At 33.6% G+C, this 19896-nt stretch overlaps 3 protein-coding genes, 1 long non-coding RNA gene and 2 pseudogenes across 4 annotated transcripts; 3 read left to right on the top strand and 3 right to left on the bottom strand.

The window, feature by feature from the left end:
- Positions 1-1681: 1681 nt before the first annotated feature.
- Positions 1682-3842, top strand: LOC142547554 (uncharacterized). Its single transcript, XM_075655905.1, has 4 exons — positions 1682-1898; positions 1991-2114; positions 2207-2268; positions 3449-3842. The coding sequence occupies exons 1-4, from the start codon at positions 1779-1781 to the stop codon at positions 3554-3556; spliced, it is 414 nt and encodes a 137-aa protein (XP_075512020.1). The 5' UTR covers positions 1682-1778; the 3' UTR covers positions 3557-3842.
- Positions 3843-4973: 1131 nt separating this feature from the next.
- On the bottom strand, positions 4974-6008 carry LOC142544407 (uncharacterized). Its single transcript, XM_075651459.1, has 2 exons — positions 5402-6008; positions 4974-5173 (listed from the first exon to the last, which is right to left on the bottom strand). Exons 1-2 carry the CDS (start codon positions 6006-6008, stop codon positions 4974-4976), a joined length of 807 nt encoding a protein of 268 aa, XP_075507574.1.
- Positions 6009-7621: 1613 nt separating this feature from the next.
- LOC142544406 (glutathione S-transferase T3-like) lies at positions 7622-8462 on the top strand. The gene is made up of 2 exons (XM_075651458.1): positions 7622-7915; positions 7995-8462. Exons 1-2 carry the CDS (start codon positions 7622-7624, stop codon positions 8460-8462), a joined length of 762 nt encoding a protein of 253 aa, XP_075507573.1.
- Positions 8463-9640: 1178 nt separating this feature from the next.
- LOC142547552 (UDP-glycosyltransferase 92A1-like) lies at positions 9641-12143 on the bottom strand (annotated as a pseudogene).
- A 1060-nt stretch (positions 12144-13203) lies between these two features.
- LOC142547551 (uncharacterized) lies at positions 13204-15052 on the top strand. The gene is made up of 3 exons (XR_012820693.1): positions 13204-13315; positions 13408-13469; positions 14649-15052. It is a non-coding gene; the product is annotated as an uncharacterized LOC142547551 (long non-coding RNA).
- A 1121-nt stretch (positions 15053-16173) lies between these two features.
- On the bottom strand, positions 16174-18165 carry LOC142544405 (uncharacterized; annotated as a pseudogene).
- Between the last annotated feature and the right edge of the window lie 1731 nt (positions 18166-19896).

The following is a 19896-nucleotide window of genomic DNA, read 5'->3' as shown; positions in this document are numbered from 1 at the left end:
TTTGTCTGTCGTCTTTGGCGACGTTTATACTTTTGTCCGTCGCCATATTAGCGACGGTTTTTCTACCCGTCGCTATGTGCGACGATATAATACTAGACTGTCGCAAAAGTTGGCGACGGTATTCGACAAACGTCGCTATTCGCGACGGTTTACTGAACCGTCGCTAATAGTTACATTAAGAAACATCGATATGATTCATTTTTTATCAACATCACAGGAGGAAATGGAGCACTACATGGCTGAGTCGATGACAAAAATCAGAGCTGTCCCCAGCCCACAGTCGATGAACAGCATGTTCAAGACTGTGGTTGGGGGGAAGAAGAAGGGGAGAATGTACAGGTGTGGGTCGATGGCCAGCACCTTATATCCAGATGAGATGGCTCCGGGTCGACGTGGTGAGTTATCGGGTGTTAGTCAGTCGTCTGAGTCCTAGCAGATGGCAGACATGAGACAAACTCTAGACTCATCGTTATGTCGTAACGATGACATTTGCGAGAGGATGCAGGCTACAGAGGCGGAAAACGCCATGCTAAGGGATCGCATCCCAGTCACCGTATCCACGTATTTTTTACGACATTTGTATCAAACACTTGTATTATTATTTGTAGATTAGTAATATGATTACATTTCTCAAATGTTGTTGTTAATATTTTTTCAATTATACTGGACAAAATATATTTTATATTATTACGTATGTAAGGAAATTAAAAAAAAAAACGCTGAACCGACGCTCAATTAGCGAAAGCAGTTTTATTATAAACCATCGCTAGTAGCGACGGTTTATTTCTACTGTCGCCAATAGCGACGGTTTCACGGCGACGGTTTTAACACACCGTCGCTTTTTGCGATTGTTTAAATCAAAACCGTCGCTAATAGCGAAAATCTATCAATTTTTTCAAAGTTTCGGTTTTTTATTTTGTACTAACATTTTTTCGTATTAATTTCGTAGATTTTTTCTCAGGTAGTAGCGAAAATCTATCAATTTTTTCAAAGTTTCGGTTTTTTATTTTGTACTAACATTTTTTCGTATTAATTTCGTAGATTTTCTCGTCGGTGTAATCTTCCAACGTTCCGTAGATCTGCATATATTCGCGCACGTCAGGTTTTTAAAGCGTTTTCTTTATAGAAAATTTAATATTTAATTTTATATTTTGTGTAGTATTTTATTTATGAAATTTTACGTACTATTTTGATTAATAACCGTCGCTAACTCTTTTTTTTTTGTAGTGTTTAAGTTCACATGTTTGTTTAATTTAATTTAATTTCAATATCTTATAAATTATTATTTATAATTATTATCAGCTATTAATTAAGTATAAAATTATAATTATACTAATTATATAATATTATTATAATAAAAATTATTTATAATAATATATTATTATTTTTTGGTTATTCGAACCTTTTGTTTACCATTATTTTGGTATTTAAATATTTCTTTTTTTTAGCTCAGCTAATTTTATTTTGAAAATAGTATATCGGCTGGAAACTTTGTGTAGCTGTATGTCTTTGGGCTATTTGCCTTTAAGAACAGGTTCGATAGGTCTAATAATGCCACGTATCATATTCAATTTATTTCCAAGGTATCAGATGGTATCAATAGAATTATAATTGTAATTATAATTATATATTTAAAATCAATTGTTGTTGTAATAATAATAATCTATGAAAAATAATTATATTATTATATTTATAGTGTTATATTTTAACACGTTCCACCCGAATGTTCCAATGTTTCCACCAAAAATTTGAAATTACTAGCAATCCCAAGCGTGCGAATGGATTATGGTCTGGCAGCACTGAAGCTACTCTGCGTACACCTGAGACGCGCCGCCGCAACGACGTCACAGAATGCCTTCACTCTCGGCGGAATTCTCTTTCAACGTGCTTGGCTACAGGTATGTCTATGTGTAGTTGTGCGTAATTCCATGATTTATCCTTAAATGCCTCCTTTTTGTCAATTTCTTCGATATTCATCTCGACATTGCAGGGTGTTCTCGTCTCGACAGCTGAATCTGACGAATGCGGAGGCAGTCGATACCTCCTCGACGATGGAACGGGCGTCATTGAGCTCTTCCTCTCTGGCGACTTTCGCAGTCGCCGTTTGGAAAAAGGTCAGTTAATCATTTGTTTATTAGGTTATTTTACATTAATTTTATTGTGTATTCGTACAAATTTCGAAGTAATTAAAGATTTGTGAGTGTAGGAATGTACATAATGGTGGTTGGAGGCTATTCTCTTTGTGCGGGTGATCTTCCAATGATTAAGGTAATAATATAGGATTGCTACTTTATCCCGTACAAATAATTTTCAACCATTTCATTTCTTGGTGTGTATACTTAATATACTTATTGTTTATTCTTGAAGTTTGATTACAATGTTTTGTGACGTGAAAGCTGTTTTCACTCTTGATAATGATAAAAATGGATACTCATGCCAAGTTTCCAGTTAGGGGATGATGTGATAAAGAAAAGAACCAAATTCAAGAACAGACAAATTTCTACTTGAATCAATTAATCTTCAACATCTCATAAAAAATATGATCTACAAACACGAAGATATATAAATATGCTGCAATTACTAAATAACTCTCTTCTGGAAGAGCTTGCTCCCGGACCTCAACCTTATGTTTTGTACTGACCCTCATTCCGCTCCATTGAACCAGAAATCGAATCCATGATAGTGCATATGTATAATGATAGATTCATCAAACTAATAAGCTCCATAATTTTCGCATGCCAAACTGATGAACTCAATAATTTTCACTGTTAATGATCAGGCCTTTCATGTTCATTTTATCTTTCGTCCAAATTAAATGTTCTCAGTCCGTGGATTGCATGTAGAGTTTCTCAAATGTGTAACTAGCATTATTTATTACTTTGAATTTGTTTCAAGCTACATGCAGAAGTGAGCTTTCATGCTCTGTTTTAGTGCAGAAAATCTTATCTAATTCACTTGTTTTCAGCTTTAGAATATGAATGGTAATCATATTTCTTCACTTTAAACCAACATTAGTTGTGATTCTGCTAAAGTGTTTCGAACTTCAAAATTGTGCTTCTCAACTCATCATATGGAATAGGACTACAGTTTCTTTGTTCTTCATCAAGTAAATTGTTGTTGAACGATCTGACTCAATGACTACCTGTTGTATCTCCTATATACTCTATATTTATCAGACTAGTGCAAAAGATGTATTTTCAAGGACTTTCCAATGTATTAAAAGCTGATAATAACTAAGACGTGTTTCCAACCTTTTGATTTGTAAAAAAACACATCTCATTTTCACTCCAGCTTGATTCATGCATGCACCATTACTGCATCTTCCATTAGAAACTAGTCACATCACCTTTATTAAGTCATCTACTAAATTCTACACACCCCACCCAAATAAACCCTTGGCATTATCTTGATTTCCAGTTGGGTAAAGCTGATGTTGTGCAACTCACAGGTTCATAAACTTGTTGATCTTTCTGCATTTCCGGATAGGGAATCGATGTGGTATCTTGAAGTCATGGAGGCTTTCAAGCTCTTTTACCAACCTATGTTCCAACACTGATGTAGTAGATAGGTAGGTATATAGGTACAGAGGAACTATTCTTCTGAGCCCTGGATCCCCCTAAACACCTAGTGGATCTTTTTAAAAATCGCTATGATGCATATTTTTTGAATGGCTTTACAGCCTGAGTCAGCATCGGAAGCTTCAAAATTTTAGATAATTTTGATTAATTTTCATAATATTTGTAGTTCTCTAGAAGTTTGTTTTATAATATGTACTATAGTTAATTAGATGTAATCATGGCCTAACCATCGAAAAATATGTATAAATTGAAGGGATTGATGGGTAACACAATGTTGCATTTGAATTGAATAAGTTGAAATTCAGTGGTTTCAAATTTATTTTCATTGTTAAATAAGTTAATGCAATAAACTGTAACGATCATAGGTCGTAGGCTGACCCAACATGAGTTTCAACTCATTCTAATGCAATACTATTAGTCATAGGCCGTAGTTGGTTCAACATGAAACATAGTTCGTATTTATGCACCGTCACTAATTAAATATCTCATATCTGGAAAGTGTTTTTTTTTTTTACTATCCCAACACTCGAACCTAGGTATGGGTTGAGGCTCATGTCGGGTAAGAAACTCAAATAAATTGTTACTTATTTACACTATTACACATATCATAATTGATTTCAAATGATTTTAATATTCTAACGATTTGAGTGTAAGTAAAATTTTAGATGTATTTGAATATCTGTTGTGTAAGTTATTTAATAAAGAAATTATAAATGGATTTGAAATTTTCTCATCCAAACACATTCAAAAACTATTGGCGGGAGAACAAGGAGAGAGGGTGGTGGTCATGGTCAGAGGTAAAGACAATGGAATAAGCAGGGAAATAAATTTTGGGAAATTTTTCTCTTTGTGAAAGATTATTGTGAATGTGAGCAATGAAGGGAAAAAAAAAAAAAGCAGAAAAGGGATGAAATATTGGACATGAACATAAAAAATCAATTATGATTTTATGATATATTTAAATTGATCATATTTCTTTAATCAAACAAATTTCTTTAGTTTTGTTGACGTTAGAAAATGTGGTATAGATTTTGAATGAAGTTTATAAGGCCATCTCCAACCCATAAAATTGCACCAAAATAGTGCAGTTTCTGCACCAAATATAACATTCATCTCCAACACATTTACTTCAAATCTTACACTAAAAAGTACATTCCTAGAATATTCTTTTTGTTTACTAGTTATTTATAAATTTAACAATAAAATTATAATTAATGTTAACATTAGTATTATAATTATAATTTTATTTTTATTAATAGTTAAATTTATCTATTTGATTCTTATATATATTAACTCTAATATTTATAATACGAATTAATACAAATGCTTCATTATTAAAATTGACATAATTTTAATACATATAATTTATTTTTAGAACTTAATATGAATCCAAATTCAAACATTTGAACAACTATATTCTTCCCACAAATGATCAATTAAAGCATTCCGTAGTGCATAGTGAGCATTTTTGTCTTTTATCTTTTTATATCGAGCGAGAAATTCTTGAAATCTGATATTCTCATCGACAACCATTTTTACATCCGGAGTTGGTGCTTCTCTCATATCTTCAATGGGTGCGTTAAGGTCACGTTCATCTTCGATAATTATTGTGCATTATAATACATGATGTCATTATATCATGTAAATGATGTTTCTTCCAAGCACCTGCTGGAGATGCCACAATCGCAAATCGAGATTGGAGAACACCAAATGCACGCTCCACGTCTTTTTTACAGGACTCTTGTTTCATTGCAAAATATTTCTTTTTTGGACCGTGTGGATCATGGATAGATTATACAATAGTTGACCATTTAGGAAAATACCATCAGCCAAGTAATATCTTGTATCATATTCTTTTCCTCCAATTGTATAATGAGCTCGAGGGGCAATACCTTGTGCGATGTTGAAAAATAGATTGGACGATCCCAAAACATTTATGTCATTATTGGATCCGGGCATACCAAAATATGCATGCCATATCCAAAGGTCGTAGTCAGCTACTACTTCTAAAATTATTGTTGGAGAACCACTATGACCTGCATATTGACCCGCCCAAGCCGTTGGACAATTTTTCCACTTCCAATGCATGCAATCAAGACTTCCCAACATTCCAGGGAATCCGCGTTGTTTACCAATATAAAGTAACCTGGCAACATCATCGGCAGTAGGAGATCTCAAGTATTGCTCAGCAAAAACTTCCACCACGGCTCGACAAAAGCGTTGCATGCATTGAATTGCAGTGGACTCTCCAATTTTGATATATTCATCCGTAGCATCCGCGGGTAATGCATAAGCTAAAATTCGCAAAGCAGCAGTTGTTTTTTGAATAGTCGATAGCCCGAGACACCCCACACTATCACTTCTTTGTGTGAAGTAAATATCATGATTCTTTACTTCATCAACTATACGAAGAAAAATATTTCGAGACATTTGAAATCTCCGTCGAAACATTGCTTCGTTATATCTTGGGTTATCGGTAAAGTAATCGTTGAACAGATTACGGTCGGCAATTTCCCGATCACGGTGAATTACTATATGACCTGGTATTGAACCTCCGTGTGTGACTTCTTGCTCTTAGTGGATAATGTAGGTAGCAACCAACTGTTGATCTTGTGCTACAATATTCAATATTGCATTTCGTGTATTATCCAAATTCTCAAAATCATCCATCCAATTAATAGGTGTTTCATCTTCATTATCAGACAATGAAGATGAACTAGAGGATGATGCGTGAAATTGGAAATGAGAATTCATTTTCAAGTTTGTGAGAGCATATAATGTGGTGTGATAATCTATAGGGGTGGGCAAAGGTCGGTTTGGTCCGGTTTTACTCTACAACGGTTCGGTTTTTCGGTTTTCGGTTTTGAATATCTCTAGTCCAAAACCAAACCATTTTATTACGGTTAGGTTCGGTTTTTTTGTAATACGGTTCGGTTTATACGGTTGGCTAAAATTTGTTGAGAAATAAAATTATATGTCACTTTATGCCTTTAAAATCTAAATCATAGTATTTTTCAAATATTTAATTTGTGAGACTTAATCTTATATATATATATATATATATATATATATATATATATATATATAACATGTGTTGTGTACAAACATGTCATACGAATATAATAACAATATATAACTAATTAACCATGTAAACACAGAAAATGCATGAATCCAACGGAATATTCAGTAATAAGAATGATAACAAAGTGTCAACTAACTTGAATGAAACACAAATAATCTTACGTAAATATTAAAGAAATATATACAGAAAAAGAGAAAACGTCGACTGATGAGTAGTAAGAAAAAAGAGAAAACGATCAGATTGAAAAATTGAGGGTTAATGATACTAAATTCCTAAATCTGAATAGGTCCGTTATACATAAAAAGTCTTATACTTACCAATAATATGGCACATTATACATAAAAACCTTATATTTAACAATAATATGGACGGTTCGATTTTTCGGTTTTTTTGGGGATTAAAACCGAAAACCGAACCGAAAAACCGAACTTCATAAATTTTAAATCCATAACCGACCGAAAAACCGATAAAATCGAACAATTTAAACCGAATTATTCGGTTCGGTCGGTTTTATCGGTTTTTCGGATTTTATGCCCACCCCTAATAATCTAGGATATTTCGTCACATTATATAATAATTTATCAAAAAATATGACCGTTGGATGAGATTTTCTTATCTACAATCTGTCCGTTTAATTAGATTGTGTTATCTACAACCTCATCAGTATTATGACCGTTGGATGAGATTACATCTAATCTTGCCCGTTGGATGATATTACAATCTTATCATCATCTTGACCGTTGGATGAGATTGCCTTATCTAGAATATGGCCGTTGGATTGGATTGTGCTAGCTACAACCATATCAGTATTATGACCGTTGGATGAGATTACATCTGATATTGCCCGTTGGATGAGATTACAATCTTATCTTCTTTCTACTATAAGTAAAATATATCCGATTCATGAGATTATCACAGCTTTAATTTTCATTCCAATCAATTCTTTATTCCAAGCAATTCAATGGCTTCAAATTCTAGAACTGCTTCTTACAATGTCGAAGAAGATAGAGTCTTATGTCATATGTATCTTGATATATCCCAAAATCCTATAATAGGTATCAATCAATCCAAAGATCAGTTTTGGACTCGTATCGAAGAAGCTTACAACATCAACAAACCAAACAATCTACAAGTACGTAGCAAAAGATCATTGCAGTGTCGCATGAGAAATATACTCCGTGAAATTGGAAAACTAAGGGGATGCATTCGTCAAATTGAAACTCTCCGCCCAAGTGGCGCATCAGAAGAGGATATTGTAAGTATTTCTTATTCAACTATTTATTAAATTACAAGTTTAATTTTTTATAAGATAATAGTTGGATATTTTCGTACAGTTAAATCGAGCAAAAGATTTGTTCATGCAAGATGCTGATTTTAGTAAAAGCTTCAAATATGATCATGTGTGGTATATTATGAAAGATATGGAGAAATTCTCGAGTGACATCAATCCAATGAGCGCACCAGCAAGAATGCATGTCACAAGTTTGGACTCGTCACAGTCAGATAGCCAGACACCAAATACTCCAATATCAGGTTCTCCTGGATTACCTCCGTTTTCAATTAATTTAAGTAGTGATGAAAATGCAGGCGGCACTTCATCCCAGCGACCTCTTGGTGTTAAAAAATCTAAACTAAAGAAAAAAAGGGACGACAATGTGTTGGAATTGATATCTACAATGAAAGAAGGGCATCGCGATCTTATAAATGTATTACAAAAAGGATACACTGAACTTCAACAAAGTTATGAGATGAAACTCCTAGCATTGCAAAATGAGCAGCTCAATCAACAAAAAAAAAATTGAAACTAGACAACAACAAATAGCATTAGCAACCCTTCAAGAGGAGAATAAAGTTTTGTACATGGATTTAAGCACGATAGGTGATCCTGAAATGCGCGAAATTGTTCAAAATGAACGAGCCAAAATTTTGAAAAAAAAAAAAAGAAATGAAGAACATGGACAACACGAAAATGACACATTTGGGAAATATTTTGGTGATTTTGGAGGATCGGGATCTAATTTAGGAGATTATTGATCATCTACCTTATTTGTCATTTTTATGTTTTTATTCACATTGTTATCTTTGTAATTTTCAATTATGTATTATCTTCGAATTTGTATTCCAATTATGTATTATCTTTGTATTTGTATTTCAATTGGGTATTGTAATTTTAATTTCAAAATTTTGCAATTGATTTTTCTGATATTTTATCAATTATATATTTACGAGAGTTAAAAATATCAAAAATAAAATAAAAAACTAGAAATATTTTTATAAATTTTCTAATATAAAATATAATTAATTTTTTTATGTTTTAATTTTTATTATGAATTATATTTTATATCAACGAGATTTAATTTTAACCATCAATTATATAATATTATTATTAAAAATATTTATTATATATTTATATTAATTAAAAAACATTAAAAAAAATAAAAAAAGGCCCAAACCCAGAGCCAAAATGGCGCTGGGATTCTCCTCTGCGCCAAATTAATGGCGCAGCCTCCATTGAAATGAAAACCCTGCGCTATCATAGCGTTCACGCTATGATAAACGCTATGATAGCGCATGGTTGGAGAAGCCCTAAGCAATTTTGTAGTTCGGTTGGGTTTTTTTCGAACTCACATCGAACATACAGCGAAAAATTTAAAGTTTTACATTTACTACTTCCGGATATTATCGATTGACTTTATTATGAATAGAATTTAGCTAAAATCATATTATTAATGATTTGTTAACACCATAATTATGTTATGCAAAATATTATTTTAAAAATATTTTGTATAATTCATGAAGTTATATAATGTATAATTACTATTCGCTATATTCAACGTGATGTCTACCATCTTCGTTATCATAAGATCAATAACATTATACTCATAGAACCCAAAAAAAAAAAAGTTAAAGTGCAATTAAATCCATGAGATTTTACCAATGGAACCAAAAAAAAGTGCGAAATAAATCTAATTTTCTTAAATATAATTTAAATTTAACTAATCTGATCAATCTTGGAGTTCAAAGTCCTTGGTTCTTGGAGATAAGAGCAGAAACAAAAGCATCCATTGCTTTAACAGAGGAGCCTTCATGGATTTCGTCTTCCCTAACGGCGGATCTAATCAACTCTCCCATTTCCGCCGCCTTTTTCTTCATATCCACCGCTTTAATACCTTCTCCCATTACTGTATCTATAGCTTTTATTACATCCTCCTTGCTCAAACTGCTCTTGGTTCCTCTAGTTAACTCCACACAGACTTCCATTTCCTCCACCAACATCTTCACGTTGTAGGCCTGTTCCGCCGCCAGTGGCCACCCTATGATCGGTACTCCTTGGCTTAAGCTCTCCATGGTTGAATTCCATCCACAATGGCTTAAAAAAGCCGCCGTTGATCGGTGGCAAAGAATTTCCAACTGGGGTGCCCATCCATCTACCATTAGTCCTTGGTTGCTGTTCTTTATTCGTTCCTCGAACCCGTTGGGCAGCCATTTCGAGTCGAACTCGCTTTCTAAGCTGAATCCAATAGGTGGCCTGATGACCCAAATGAATTGTGTTCTACTTTCCTCTAAACCAGTGGCTAATGCCATCATTTGTGTGGTGCTGATGGTGTTTTGAGAGCCGAAAGATATGTACAGAACAGAGCTTTTGGGCTTTGAGTCCAGCCATTCCATGCATTTCTCCGGGGAAAGTCCCGGTTTTCTTCCGGTTTGATGTCCAATCACACGCGTTGGTTTTCGAGTCAGCATTGCTGGTGGAAGGAGTGGCCCGATGCACCAGACCGGGAGTTTTGAGTACTTCTTGAAGAGATCTACTCCGAGCTGTTCGATTTCTTCGGCGGAGTTGCACAGCCATCCGAAAGAATTTAGAGAGAGCCTAATCTGAGGTTGGAAGAATCTTGACCAGGAATCTGTTCCATCTGCAGCTCTTGAGAAGGGATGCAACTGACTGAGATGAAAAAGGCAAGAATCTGGGAAACCCGGAAGATTGAACTCATCGCTTTGGGTTAATCTGTGGGGAAGATTTTCCCACAACGATACATAAGCGGCGGTCCCATAAGCGCCACAAGTGGTGAAAGTTACATTCACCGTGCCGCAAGAGCTAGCAACTTCAGTAGCTCAGCCCATGAAAACATCGGAGATTATGCAAAGCGGAGGGCCGCCATATTTGATCGATACATCGGAAATCAAGCTGCGAAAGGGGGTTTCGAGGGAGATCGAGGCATGACAGAGGTCGATGATTTGGTTAAGGGGCAAGGATTCTGTGTTCTCGATGTTCGGTGGGAGGCCATGTTGGCTGCTATCGAAAGGGAGTTCAAAGAGATGGATATTGGACTGTCTCGTTTGTGGGACTTCCGAGTTTTTGGCTATGGCGGATTTGAGGTACTGAACATTGAGTTGAGTAGTGGCAATGGTGATTTCGAAGCCAAATCTTTGCTGGATTCTGTTAGAAAGAGCTAAGAAAGGGATCAAATGGCCTTGCGCCATGAAAGGCAGCATAACAATGTGCTGCTGCTGCTGCTGCTTCTCTCCGGTGCCTTGGTTGATTTTCATGATTTCTTTGTTCAATCTGTTTTCTTCCACCCCACTCTGCTTTTTCTTATAAACATAGTTTTTATCTTCAAGATTTGAGGTCGGAAATTAAAGGCCGAATGACAAATGGTATAGGCAGAATGACAAATGGGTATAGGCAGAATGACAAATGGTATTGGAATACGTTAAGAGATTATAACTTGGATTTAACTGAACTGAGAAATGGTATATGCAATTTTTTTCATATAATATCTGCTTTGTTCATCTTTATTATATAACAATTTTTAATCCGAAACAAAAATAATCCTAAGTTACTGTGATGTACTCAAAATTTTTTCCCCAGATGGTTGGACAGGTAATTTGGTGCATAGCTCACACAATCTGGATTGGGAATTCAGTTGCATTAGCAGCCTCTGTAGGTCTGATCGCGCACCACTTATTCGGTGTTTGGAATGGTGACCGAAGATTGGCCATTCGGTATGGTGAAGCTTTCGAAGTTTTAAAAAGCAGAACTAGTATTACTCCATTTGCTGCTATTCTTGAAGGTCGACAAAAGCTTCCCAAGGACTACTATAAGGAGTTTCTGCGGTTGCCATATCTTTCGATCACGGCTTTGACCTTGGGGGCATATTTTGCTCACCCACTCATGCAGGCTGCCAGTTTTCGACTTCACTGGTAACTTCATACTGTTCCTCTGACATTTGCTACATCTAAGTGTTTATAATCGAGAATTTGTGGTATGTTAATGAAGCAACAACTGGTGGAAGATGGGTATAGGAGGAATCCATTTATACTTTTGTGAAAGCTTTAAATTTTGATGCCTTTGGACTATAGGTGGTATTGATATTATACACAATATTCTAAATATTGAACTAGTATGGTCTAGAGAACTATTAATGTTTGTGATTTTGAGAACTTGAGAATTTATCAATTTACTCTTAAATTTTATGTGCTATTTAATTTGTTAATTGAGTTGTGTTATAACTAAAATTATTACAGAACAATTTTTCGTAATCTCGTGTTAAACTAACTTAAACTCGTAAAGCTTGAAACATGTTCGTCACGATCTTTTTGTAGAATCTTTTTAGTACGTATCATCATTACATTTGAACAACTGATATAAAATTCTAGAGTTTTTATATAATATTAGAAATTCTTGATTTTTTTCTCAGTTCCTTTTTAAAAAGTTTTAATATAGACTTAATGATTTAATTTGGGCAAAAAAAATGGAAAGAGTGGATTTCAAAAATATACATGAACTAAGACTTTGAAATTAATTGTTACATTGTGAATGAAATTTTTACTTCATAATTTCAATTTCAAAGATTTCAAAATCTTCTAAACATATTGAAATAATGCATAGTTTTTAAAACCAGATGAGACCGTCGGTTAACCGATGAATTGATGAACCGGAAATCACTCTAATTTGAGTCGTTTAATTAATCAAATTGTTATTTACCCATAAAATATAAAAAAAGTCCAATTATTTCCTATTTAAAAACTTGGTGAAATATTAATATATATAGCAATATTATATATAATTACTTTTTTTGCGTGATATTTTAATTATTACTACTTGCTATAAAAATTCCATCGAAAATAACACAAAAATCTACGCTCGTATAATATAAGGGAAATACATACTAGCTATAGAATGTTAATAATAATAATATTATATATTTAATTGTAATAGTTATTATAATGAATATTATTAAAATTAATATGGCTAATAATGATAATTTATTATATTAATCATGATAACAAAATAATAATAAAGTATAAAAATTAATATAAATATAGTTATAATTATATTAACAACTGTTGTTGTTGTTGATGCAATAATATTAATAATAACAAAAAATGTTAATAACACTCCACCTCATCTAATTTCAATAGTTGATTGAACCAGTTTCACTAAAAAAAACGGGTGGAATAGCGACGATTTTTAATAAACCGTTGCCAGAGTAGCGACGGTTTTTGATAAAACCGTCGCCCAAAAAAGTAAGCGACGATTTATCGACAGCTGAATCTGACGAATGCGGAGGCAGTCGATACCTCCTCGACGATGGAACGGGCGTCATTGAGCTCTTCCTCTCTGGCGACTTTCGCAGTCGCCGTTTGGAAAAAGGTCAGTTAATCATTTGTTTATTAGGTTATTTTACATTAATTTTATTGTGTATTCGTACAAATTTCGAAGTAATTAAAGATTTGTGAGTGTAGGAATGTACATAATGGTGGTTGGAGGCTATTCTCTTTGTGCGGGTGATCTTCCAATGATTAAGGTAATAATATAGGATTGCTACTTTATCCCGTACAAATAATTTTCAACCATTTCATTTCTTGGTGTGTATACTTAATATACTTATTGTTTATTCTTGAAGTTTGATTACAATGTTTTGTGACGTGAAAGCTGTTTTCACTCTTGATAATGATAAAAATGGATACTCATGCCAAGTTTCCAGTTAGGGGATGATGTGATAAAGAAAAGAACCAAATTCAAGAACAGACAAATTTCTACTTGAATCAATTAATCTTCAACATCTCATAAAAAATATGATCTACAAACACGAAGATATATAAATATGCTGCAATTACTAAATAACTCTCTTCTGGAAGAGCTTGCTCCCGGACCTCAACCTTATGTTTTGTACTGACCCTCATTCCGCTCCATTGAACCAGAAATCGAATCCATGATAGTGCATATGTATAATGATAGATTCATCAAACTAATAAGCTCCATAATTTTCGCATGCCAAACTGATGAACTCAATAATTTTCCTGTTAATGATCAGGCCTTTCATGTTCATTTTATCTTTCGTCCAAATTAAATGTTCTCAGTCCGTGGATTGCATGTAGAGTTTCTCAGATGTGTAACTAGCATTATTTATTACTTTGAATTTGTTTCAAGCTACATGCAGAAGTGAGCTTTCATGCTCTGTTTTAGTGCAGAAAATCTTATCTAATTCACTTGTTTTCAGCTTTAGAATATGAATGGTAATCATATTTCTTCAGTTTAAACCAACATTAGTTGTGATTCTGCTAAAGTGTTTCGAACTTCAAAATTGTGCTTCTCATCTCATCATATGGAATAGGACTACAGTTTCTTTGTTCTTCATCAAGTAAATTGTTGTTGAACGATCTGACTCAATGACTACCTGTTGTATCTCCTATATACTCTATATTTATCAGACTAGTGCAAAAGATGTATTTTCAAGGACTTTCCAATGTATTAAAAGCTGATAATAACTAAGACGTGTTTCCAACCTTTTGATTTGTAAAAAAACACATCTCATTTTCACTCCAGCTTGATTCATGCATGCACCATTACTGCATCTTCCATTAGAAACTAGTCACATCACCTTTATTAAGTCATCTACTAAATTCTACACACCCCACCCAAATAAACCCTTGGCATTATCTTGATTTCCAGTTGGGTAAAGCTGATGTTGTGCAACTCACAGGTTCATAAACTTGTTGATCTTTCTGCATTTCCGGATAGGGAATCGATGTGGTATCTTGAAGTCATGGAGGCTTTCAAGCTCTTTTACCAACCTATGTTCCAACACTGATGTAGTAGATAGGTAGGTATATAGGTACAGAGGAACTATTCTTCTGAGCCCTGGATCCCCCTAAACACCTAGTGGATCTTTTTAAAAATCGCTATGATGCATATTTTTTGAATGGCTTTACAGCCTGAGTCAGCATCGGAAGCTTCAAAATTTTAGATAATTTTGATTAATTTTCATAATATTTGTAGTTCTCTAGAAGTTTGTTTTATAATATGTACTATAGTTAATTAGATGTAATCATGGCCTAACCATCGAAAAATATGTATAAATTGAAGGGATTGATGGGTAACACAATGTTGCATTTGAATTGAATAAGTTGAAATTCAGTGGTTTCAAATTTATTTTCATTGTTAAATAAGTTAATGCAATAAACTGTAACGATCATAGGTCGTAGGCTGACCCAACATGAGTTTCAACTCATTCTAATGCAATACTATTAGTCATAGGCCGTAGTTGGTTCAACATGAAACATAGTTCGTATTTATGCACCGTCACTAATTAAATATCTCATATCTGGAAAGTGTTTTTTTTTTTTTACTATCCCAACACTCGAACCTAGGTATGGGTTGAGGCTCATGTCGGGTAAGAAACTCAAATAAATTGTTACTTATTTACACTATTACACATATCATAATTGATTTCAAATGATTTTAATATTCTAACGATTTGAGTGTAAGTAAAATTTTAGATGTATTTGAATATCTGTTGTGTAAGTTATTTAATAAAGAAATTATAAATGGATTTGAAATTTTCTCATCCAAACACATTCAAAAACTATTGGCGGGAGAACAAGGAGAGAGGGTGGTGGTCATGGTCAGAGATAAAGACAATGGAATAAGCAGGGAAATAAATTTTGGGAAATTTTTCTCTTTGTGAAAGATTATTGTGAATGTGAGCAATGAAGGGAAAAAAAAAAAAGCAGAAAAGGGATGAAATATTGGACATGAACATAAAAAATCAATTATGATTTTATGATATATTTAAATTGATCATATTTCTTTAATCAAACAAATTTCTTTAGTTTTGTTGACGTTAGAAAATGTGGTATAGATTTTGAATGAAGTTTATAAGGCCATCTCCAACCCATAAAATTGCACCAAAATAGTGCAGTTTCTGCACCAAATATAACATTCATCTCCAACACATTTACTTCAAATCTTACACTAAAAAGTACATTCCTAGAATATTCTTTTTGTTTACTAGTTATTTATAAATTTAACAATAAAATTATAATTAATGTTAACATTAGTATTATAATTATAATTTTATTTTTATTAATAGTTAAATTTATCTATTTGATTCTTATATATATTAACTCTAATATTTATAATACGAATTAATACAAATGCTTCATTATTAAAATTGACATAATTTTAATACATATAATTTATTTTTAGAACTTAATATGAATCCAAATTCAAACATTTGAACAACTATATTCTTCCCACAAATGATCAATTAAAGCATTTCGTAGTGCATTGTGAGCATTTTTGTCTTTTATCTTTTTATATCGAGCGAGAAATTCTTGAAATCTGATATTCTCATCGATAACCATTTCTACATCCGGAGTTGGTGCTTCTCTCATATCTTCAATGGGTGCGTTAAGGTCACGTTCATCTTCGATAATTATTGTGCATTATAATACATGATGTCATTATATCATGTAAATGATGTTTCTTCCAAGCACCTGCTGGAGATGCCACAATCGCAAATCGAGATTGGAGAACACCAAATGCACGCTCCACGTCTTTTTACATGACTCTTGTTTCATTGCAAAATATTTCTTTTTTGGACCGTGTGGATCATGGATAGATTATACAATAGTTGACCATTTAGGAAAATACCATCAGCCAAGTAATATCTTGTATCATATTCTTTTCCTCCAATTGTATAATGAGCTCGAGGGGCAATACCTTGTGCGATGTTGAAAAATAGATTGGACGATCCCAAAACATTTATGTCATTATTGGATCCGGGCATACCAAAATATGCATGCCATATCCAAAGGTCGTAGTCAGCTACTACTTCTAAAATTATTGTTGGAGAACCACTACGACCTGCATATTGACCCGCCCAAGCCGTTGGACAATTTTTCCACTTCCAATGCATGCAATCAAGACTTCCCAACATTCCAGGGAATCCGCGTTGTTTACCAATATAAAGTAACCTGGCAACATCATCGGCAGTAGGAGATCTCAAGTATTGCTCAGCAAAAACTTCCACCACGGCTCGACAAAAGCGTTGCATGCATTGAATTGCAGTGGACTCTCCAATTTTGATATATTCATCCGTAGCATCCGCGGGTAATGCATAAGCTAAAATTCGCAAAGCAGCAGTTGTTTTTTGAATAGTCGATAGCCCGAGACACCCCACACTATCACTTCTTTGTGTGAAGTAAATATCATGATTCTTTACTTCATCAACTATACGAAGAAAAATATTTCGAGACATTCGAAATCTCCGTCGAAACATTGCTTCGTTATATCTTGGGTTATCGGTAAAGTAATCGTTGAACAGATTACGGTCGGCAATTTCCCGATCACGGTGAATTACTATATGACCTGGTATTGAACCTCCGTGTGTGACTTCTTGCTCTTAGTGGATAATGTAGGTAGCAACCAACTGTTGATCTTGTGCTACAATATTCAATATTGCATTTCGTGTATTATCCAATTCTCAAAATCATCCATCCAATTAATAGGTGTTTCATCTTCATTATCAGACAATGAAGATGAACTAGAGGATGATGCGTGAAATTGGAAATGAGAATTCATTTTCAAGTTTGTGAGAGCATAGAATGTGGTGTGATAATCTATAGGGGTGGGCAAAGGTCGGTTTGGTCCGGTTTTACTCTACAACGGTTCGGTTTTTCGGTTTTCGGTTTTGAATATCTCTAGTCCAAAACCAAACCATTTTATTACGGTTAGGTTCGGTTTTTTTGTAATACGGTTCGGTTTATACGGTTGGCTAAAATTTGTTGAGAAATAAAATTATATGTCACTTTATGCCTTTAAAATCTAAATCATAGTATTTTTCAAATATTTAATTTGTGAGACTTAATCTTATATATATATATATATAACATGTGTTGTGTACAAACATGTCATACGAATATAATAACAATATATAACTAATTAACCATGTAAACACAGAAAATGCATGAATCCAACGGAATATTCAGTAATAAGAATGATAACAAAGTGTCAACTAGCTTGAATGAAACACAAATAATCTTACGTAAATATTAAAGAAATATATACAGAAAAAGAGAAAACGTCGACTGATGAGTAGTAAGAAAAAAGAGAAAACGATCAGATTGAAAAATTGAGGGTTAATGATACTAAATTCCTAAATCTGAATAGGTCCGTTATACATAAAAAGTCTTATACTTACCAATAATATGGCACATTATACATAAAAACCTTATATTTAACAATAATATGGACGGTTCGATTTTTCGGTTTTTTTGGGGATTAAAACCGAAAACCGAACCGAAAAACCGAACTTCATAAATTTTAAATCCATAACCGACCGAAAAACCGATAAAATCGAACAATTTAAACCGAATTATTCGGTTCGGTCGGTTTTATCGGTTTTTCGGATTTTATGCACACCCCTAATAATCTAGGATATTTCGTCGCATTATATAATAATTTATCAAAAAATATGACCGTTGGATGAGATTTTCTTATCTACAATCTGTCCGTTTAATTAGATTGTGTTATCTACAACCTCATCAGTATTATGATCGTTGGATGAGATTACATCTAATCTTGCCCGTTGGATGATATTACAATCTTATCATCATCTTGACCGTTGGATGAGATTGCCTTATCTAGAATATGGCCGTTGGATTGGATTGTGCTATCTACAACCATATCAGTATTATGACCGTTGGATGATATTACATCTGATATTGCCCGTTGGATGAGATTACAATCTTATCTTCTTTCTACTATAAGTAAAATATATCCGATTCATGAGATTATCACAGCTTTAATTTTCATTCCAATCAAATCTTTATTCCAAGCAATTCAATGGCTTCAAATTCTAGAACTGCTTCTTACAATGTCGAAGAAGATAGAGTCTTATGTCATATGTATCTTGATATATCCCAAAATCCTATAATAGGTATCAATCAATCCAAAGATCAGTTTTGGACTCGTATCGAAGAAGCTTACAACATCAACAAACCAAACAATCTACAAGTACGTAGCAAAAGATCATTGCAGTGTCGCATGAGAAATATACTCCGTGAAATTGGAAAACTAAGGGGATGCATTCGTCAAATTGAAACTCTCCGCCCAAGTGGCGCATCAGAAGAGGATATTGTAAGTATTTCTTATTCAAATATTTATTAAATTACAAGTTTAATTTTTTATAAGATAATAGTTGGATATTTTCGTACAGTTAAATCGAGCAAAAGATTTGTTCATGCAAGATGCTGATTTTAGTAAAAGCTTCAAATATGATCATGTGTGGTATATTATGAAAGATATGGAGAAATTCTCGAGTGACATCAATCCAATGAGCGCACCAGCAAGAATGCATGTCACAAGTTTGGACTCGTCACAGTCAGATAGCCAACACCAAATACTCCAATATCAGGTTCTCCTGGATTACCTCCGTTTTCAATTAATTTAAGTAGTGATGAAAATGCAGGCGGCACTTCATCCCAGCGACCTCTTGGTGTTAAAAAATCTAAACTAAAGAAAAAAAGGGACGACAATGTGTTGGAATTGATATCTACAATGAAAGAAGGGCATCGCGATCTTATAAATGTATTACAAAAAGGATACACTGAACTTCAACAAAGTTATGAGATGAAACTCCTAGCATTGCAAAATGAGCAGCTCAATCAACAAAAAAAAAATTGAAACTAGACAACAACAAATAGCATTAGCAACCCTTCAAGAGGAGAATAAAGTTTTGTACATGGATTTAAGCACGATAGGTGATCCTGAAATGCGCGAAATTGTTCAAAATGAACGAGCCAAAATTTTGAAAAAAAAAAGAAATGAAGAACATGGACAACACGAAAATGACACATTTGGGAAATATTTTGGTGATTTTGGAGGATCGGGATCTAATTTAGGAGATTATTGATCATCTACCTTATTTGTCATTTTTATGTTTTTAT

Source organism: Primulina tabacum, chromosome 5, assembly GCF_025594145.1.
Source record: "Primulina tabacum isolate GXHZ01 chromosome 5, ASM2559414v2, whole genome shotgun sequence".
NCBI lineage: Eukaryota > Viridiplantae > Streptophyta > Magnoliopsida > Lamiales > Gesneriaceae > Primulina > Primulina tabacum.
The sequence above is the reverse complement of the archived record's forward strand: the minus strand, read 5'-3'. Positions and strand labels throughout refer to the sequence as shown.

What these genes read in the sequence shown, in the direction of transcription:
- LOC142547554 (XM_075655905.1), top strand. Translation starts at nt 1,779, where the DNA reads ATGGATTATGGTCTGGCAGCACTGAAGCTACTCTGCGTACACCTGAGA. An exon ending in TTCAACGTGCTTGGCTACAG is followed by an intron (nt 1,899 to 1,990) that starts GTATGTCTATGT and finishes TCGACATTGCAG; the next exon opens with GGTGTTCTCGTCTCGACAGC. An exon ending in CAGTCGCCGTTTGGAAAAAG is followed by an intron (nt 2,115 to 2,206) that starts GTCAGTTAATCA and finishes TTGTGAGTGTAG; the next exon opens with GAATGTACATAATGGTGGTT.
- LOC142544407 (XM_075651459.1), bottom strand. Translation starts at nt 6,008, where the DNA reads ATGTCTCGAAATATTTTTCTTCGTATAGTTGATGAAGTAAAGAATCAT. An exon ending in AAGATATTACTTGGCTGATG is followed by an intron (nt 5,174 to 5,401) that starts GTATTTTCCTAA and finishes TAATTATCGAAG; the next exon opens with ATGAACGTGACCTTAACGCA.
- LOC142544406 (XM_075651458.1), top strand. Translation starts at nt 7,622, where the DNA reads ATGGCTTCAAATTCTAGAACTGCTTCTTACAATGTCGAAGAAGATAGA. An exon ending in GCGCATCAGAAGAGGATATT is followed by an intron (nt 7,916 to 7,994) that starts GTAAGTATTTCT and finishes ATTTTCGTACAG; the next exon opens with TTAAATCGAGCAAAAGATTT.